This window comes from Engystomops pustulosus, chromosome 3 (genome assembly GCF_040894005.1).
Source record: "Engystomops pustulosus chromosome 3, aEngPut4.maternal, whole genome shotgun sequence".
Lineage (NCBI taxonomy): Eukaryota > Metazoa > Chordata > Amphibia > Anura > Leptodactylidae > Engystomops > Engystomops pustulosus.
The window spans coordinates 162,511,106-162,517,105 of NC_092413.1; the positions used below are offsets into that span (position 1 = coordinate 162,511,106).

The 6,000-nt window shown below is 38.1% G+C and overlaps 1 protein-coding gene across 15 annotated transcripts in view; it reads left to right on the forward strand.

Moving 5' to 3' along the window:
• TNIK (TRAF2 and NCK interacting kinase) overlaps positions 1-5,394 on the forward strand; it is a 169,872-nt gene extending 164,478 nt beyond the window's left edge. For all 15 annotated transcript variants that reach the window (XM_072142806.1, XM_072142801.1, XM_072142800.1 and 12 more), the window contains 4 exons: positions 330-479; positions 832-991; positions 1,822-1,961; positions 3,518-5,394. In XM_072142806.1, coding sequence (XP_071998907.1) covers positions 330-479; positions 832-991; positions 1,822-1,961; positions 3,518-3,601 — 534 coding nt within the window. In that variant the 3' untranslated portion in view covers positions 3,602-5,394. The remainder of the gene's footprint in view (positions 1-329; positions 480-831; positions 992-1,821; positions 1,962-3,517) is intronic.
• Positions 5,395-6,000: the final 606 nt, after the last annotated feature.

A 6,000-nucleotide genomic window follows, 5' to 3' on the forward strand; every position in this document is an offset into this window, starting at 1 on the left:
CATTGTAATCCCAGCCAGAACTTTTTTTGGTCTCTGTGACAATTGGATTTTAAAAATGTTGGGTTGTCATAAGAATCAATATTAACACTAAAGCTTCATTACAGACCCATTTGATAACTGTTTCAGCTCTTTAATGTAGCCTAGGACTAAAGTACGATAAATTACCAATATTCAGAGGTCCGTTTTGTAACTATGAGTCGTATGTTAGTCGAGTGTTCTTAAGTAGGGGACCGCCTGTACAGTTTTTGGGGAATCGCATGTTGTAATAAGATTTGTTCTTTAATTTATTGCCATTTTGAAGCCCTGACAAATAAAACCTGCATGTTTAGTCCTTTACAGATCTACAACATAAACCATTGCTTTGTGACTTGACTGTAGAAGAAGGCCAGAGGTTAAAAGTAATCTTTGGCTCCAGCACTGGTTTCCATGTCATTGACGTTGATTCTGGAAATACATATGACATCTACATACCATCTCATGTAAGTAATGGAAGAATACCATGTCATTGTAACATTAGTTCTCAGTCTACTTTCACTTTGGATTGTACTATGTGCCCCTCAATAAATTTCTCCTATAATTATTTACATGTAAGAGCAGAATGTCTCTTTATATCAGTGTAGACACTAAAATACTGTGGTGGTTTAGCAACATAATATTGTATCAAAATGCATTACAAAACGTAAACGTTATCTTTTTCACTAAGGAAGTTTTGCAAAAGGAAAATAATGATGAGTAATGCATAAACCCAAGGCTCAATTCATGCTAAATATTCAGGATACATTAGTTTACACTGTTCTGTTCATTAAGTTGGTCCATTGATTTATTTTGTAGATCCAAGGCAACATCACTCCACATGCCATTGTCATCCTGCCTAAAACTGATGGCATGGAAATGCTTGTGTGTTATGAGGATGAAGGGGTGTATGTGAATACCTATGGCCGCATAACTAAAGATGTGGTGCTTCAGTGGGGTGAAATGCCCACTTCAGTAGGTGAGTTTCTCAGTACATAAAAATCTATAATTTGTTCTTGTGCAGAATCTGTTGTGTTGTGCAGTTTTATTTGAGCTACTATAGAACTGCTGTACATACTTAGAAATTATATATTGTATTCGGAGAGTAAAAATATTTTAGAATTAATAGGATTTATAGCAAATGACTAGAATGATGGGTTTCATTCCATTCTACTGTTTTTGAAGTACTTAGAAGGTTATATGAAGCAGATTATTCCAAAGTTATGGAGGAAATTTACGCTTAATTTGTTGCCCGTTATGTCTCATGCACATGACTGTGTGTCACCTCTATGTAATCTGTTTTTCACCTTAAAGAGGGTCTGTCAGGGTGATCTGGGACACTAAACCACCCACAGATCCTTATAGACCGGTGGTTAAGTGTCCCAAATTCCCTATCTGGGCGCTAAAATAAAAACCGTTTATACTTGCCATGTTCCAGTTCTCCATGCGCGTTGAAGCCAGCGTACTACACCACGGGGGGCACATGAGATGGGTCTGATGTGCCTTATCAGATTCATCTCTATAATTTTTTTTTTTTTTATTGACAGAGCCCACAAAGGGACTTGTTAAAGGGCGATTGGGACACTAAACCACTGGTCCATAAGGACCTTTGAGTGGTTTTGCACCCAAATCACTCTGAGAGGTCAACTTTAAGTAAGCCGTATCCGCAAAAAAAATATGTTAATAAAAATGTCTCCTGGGCAACCCACCACAAAAACGGGCCCTATGCAGTGGACAACACCGTATGCTGCCCTTTATTTTTCATTCTCATAGAGGCTTTACTCTAACTCAATGCCACTTTTTCCACAGCATATATCCATTCCAATCAGATAATGGGCTGGGGAGAGAAAGCTATTGAAATACGTTCCGTGGAGACCGGGCATCTAGATGGGGTATTCATGCACAAGAGAGCCCAGAGGTTAAAATTCCTGTGTGAAAGAAATGATAAGGTATGACCAGATAATGTGACTTTGGGGGGGGGGGGAGGGTTTTGTCAACCGTGATATTCTTGGTAGTGCCGTCTGACTAGTTAATATTGAAGTATTAAATAACCAATCCTTTGCACATGTCCATGTTGGAGGTAGGTGTCGAAATAGCTTTTCGACAGCTTTATACAACATTATTTCTATTATTTCTATCCAAAAGTAAGTATGGACCCAACAACTTGAGAAAAATGTAGTTTTAACTCTCAACGAGTCATAATGATGCAATGACGGTGTCTGCTGCTTCTAATACAGGCAGTCCCTGAATTACATACAACATAGGTTCTTTAGGTTTGTTCTTAAGTTGAATTTGTATGTAAGTGGGAAGAGTCATTTTTATTGTAGCTCCAGACAAATTTTTTTTTTGGTCCCAGTTACAATTGGATTTTCAAAATTTTGTGCTGTCGTTGGACCAAGGATTATCAATAAAAATTCATTACCGACGCCTTACAGCTGATCATTGCATCCTGGGACTAAAGTAAATCATCCAGAGAGCCCGTCTAGGGGGAAGTCATTTACTAGAATAAACATCATAAACATGTTAGCATATATATTATTCTACTTCGTGGTGATGTGAGAGCAAGCACAGTGCACATATATATTTCAGAATGTCCTAAAATCAATAGTGGAGAATCAATAAGTACAGAAAACAACCTTTGCCTCCTTTCCTACATGTTTACTAACTATAATACTAAGTCTGTTTGAAGTTATTGTTTTTACACTTTAATTGTGATAAACTTGGGTTACCTTCCCACACTGCGGAATGGCTGCGGTACCAGCGGGAATCCACAGGTATCAGAAACCAGCTGAAATAGTTTACCCTGGCAAGGGGCAAAGCTTAGACTTTGAATTTCAAAGATTGATTTCCACACCTAATCTCAAGCGATAAATGACTTGCTGCAAATCTGCCCCAGAAAGGCGTTTCATTGTTAATTAGTTTTCCCACAATGAGTGCATAGTCATGAATCCTATAAACTACAATGCCACTGTCTTAGGCTACATTCAGACAATGTATGCCCACTGTACTGTAGTATGGCGGGCATACATCGGCGCTGCGAAGAGGAACAGGGGATGAGCGCCGCTCACCATCGCCCCTCTCCATAGGACATGTCCTATCTTTCTACGGGCTACGGAGCGGTACGGTGCCGCACATGTTCTGCACTGTACTGCTCCCATACAGGGTCGTAAGCCCATAGAAGTGTATGTGGGACGTATATTGGCAGTATATACGTCCCCCATACATGTGTGTGAATGCAGCCTTATGCTGTGGATTTGCAGCAAGAAAATGCTGCATAGCAAATTGGGACATTAATACGTAACATGGACATCTAGCCATAGAGTGTAGACCCAACAGAAGACTACAGCCTAAAGTGAGAGGATTATGAGGATTCAGTAGAATAGCTTAAAGCCCATATGAAGTATTAAAAGCAGAAGCATATACTGGCTGTATATACTGGGATATATAATATTGCAATTAGGTTATCTATTGATATCAGCCACATTAATGATGTTTTATTTCACAGGTCTTCTTTGCATCGGTTCGGTCAGGAGGCAGTAGTCAAGTCTTTTTTATGACATTGAATAGAAACTCCATGATGAACTGGTAACGGAGCTTTTCAAGGAACTCTATCCAAGGCATTCTTTCTAAACTATGTTTGGTTTTGTAGACGGTGCATAGCCTCCTGGATCTATCTGCTACCTATAAACTGGTCGGGCATTCTCATCTTCGGTCCTACAGAGTGCACATGACTTGGTGGCAGATTGTGCAAGTTTTCCGAAACCTTGCCCTACAGCCAGAACAGAGACATTGCACTTGAACACTGGAAAAACTGTGGCTCAGAGCTCCACAGATAAAGCTGTGTTATAGTGGCTTGTTCATTTTACCTTTTTCATTGTGTCTTATTTTGTAAGAATGACAAAACACAGAAAAAAACACAAAAAAAGTATTGAGCCAGTTTGTTGATTTCTGTTTGCCTGCTCTTGCGTTATCTATAAATATACCTATGTTGTAAAATTACTGAGTACAATGAGACAGCACAATAATGTACCTTTTTCTGTTTTGCTGAAAGCTAAAGCTGTATAGCTGGGTAATTAAAAGAAAAAAACCTTTTTGCCTTCATCAGCCTGAATGTTGCTTTTTGATAGCAACAGCCTAAATAATTTTTATCGGAGAGCAAAGTTTCCTCTTCTTTGGGGAAACGTAATTTATATGGCTAAACTAGCCGTAGTCTAAAGAAATCGAATGCCGTGATTCCATCTCTGTTCATACGGTCCATTGATACACACATATTGGCGTGTGTTGATATGGTGATAGGCAGCAGGGTCATGTGTGACGCAGAGGGTGTTACCTGTGGTGTTTCTCCTTTTGTATAATATGCAACAGGTCAGGGCGCATAATATGAGAGTGTAAATGAAGGCACCTTTTAATTTTCATTCACAGTGGTGCAGCTATTCAGATAGATGGCTATTAGGCAATAATAGGACATTTGCCAATATCGTCACAACGACACTTTCTAGTATTAATAAATTATGGAGTCAGAAGCATCCGTGAGGCCGTGTTTTATTCATTCCAAGATGGGCCCAAAGTACATCTTTTTAACCAAATGATGGCAGCAATTACTGCTCCCATCGGTTATAGGCATTAAACTTTATGGGCCAAAATTGTATAGACAGACAGATTTAGTTTCCAAAAATTACCCAACGTACAGTAATGGACCACATCTGTGCAAAAAAATAAAATGAATTTTAAAAAAAAGTGTGTACGTAGTTCAGGTGATTCAGTCTTTTCAACACAAAATGCTCTAATAATTTAATGATAAATAAGTGTAACAGAAGATTATTTTTATTAGCTACAAGCATGGCTGGCTGTGGTAATAGGGTGTTACATCCAGAAAACTGTGTTATGCTTTTTATTATATTTTTGTTTTTTGTTTTTTTTCTTTTTACCTACCTCGTTTTGTCTTTCTTTAGGCTGTCTTTTCTTCTTCATCTGCTTTTTGCAGAGTTCTTACTCCTTTACTTGCAGAGATGTGTTGGTAACTGCCAGTGATATCCTGTTAGTCTATCCTTACATACACTGAATTTTACACCATAAGACTGCAGACTATTCAGAAATGTGTTTGCACTTGGCTTGGACACTGATGTACTGGATAATGCCTGTGTAGCGGTAACGGGTCAGGAGGAGAGGAGTGTGGCACCCTGTGTCATTTACAATTTGGTTGCAACTGTTTTTATTTCGTGGCTGTGATTGTACTTTCGCCGGGTGCTTTAAACATTCTGTTGCTAACTGACAACCTTTTACCAGTAAAATAATAAAAAAACATACACTGTTTCAATTTATTCTTTTTTATTGTGGGTTTTTTGGGATACAGTAACAAAATAAAGGGAATTAATGTGTAAAGTCTTTGTGTCATTATTTAACAATGTATTTGGTATAAAATTATCTTCTGAAATAAATTCATAATGTTTCCAGACTTGCTAATTCTTATTGTAGACCTGAGGACAGAGTCCTGCCTAGACTGACCTAATAAAACTTGGTATAGTATCCACCTATGGATCAACGCATGTCCCAAATATCAGTGGATGAGTATATAATGTAGGTCACACAGGCTTCCATGTGGTATTGTTTGGTAAGTTGATGTAACTATAAGGAATCTGCAGTTGCAATTATTTGCATTTATTACAACTTTTAAGTGTTGGGGATAGACTGGTAAAATAAATGGATTTATGAAAGTAGTAACTAGATTATTTTATGACTATAGCGCTCACCTTACACAGTCCGGAGGCAGATGCTGAAGCGAATGCTCACTTTGGTAGTTTAACACGTGGATCCAGTCACAACGATGCGATTAAAAGATGAATTTTATTGAAAAGGTATTTTTCAGGAAACATTATGTTTCGCTTATTCGACCTTCTTCAGACACTGTGAGAAAATACAATATACACAGATACTATGGTTATGTCAAGGTTTGTCCCTATGAATATATAAATTCAAAAGAACTGATGT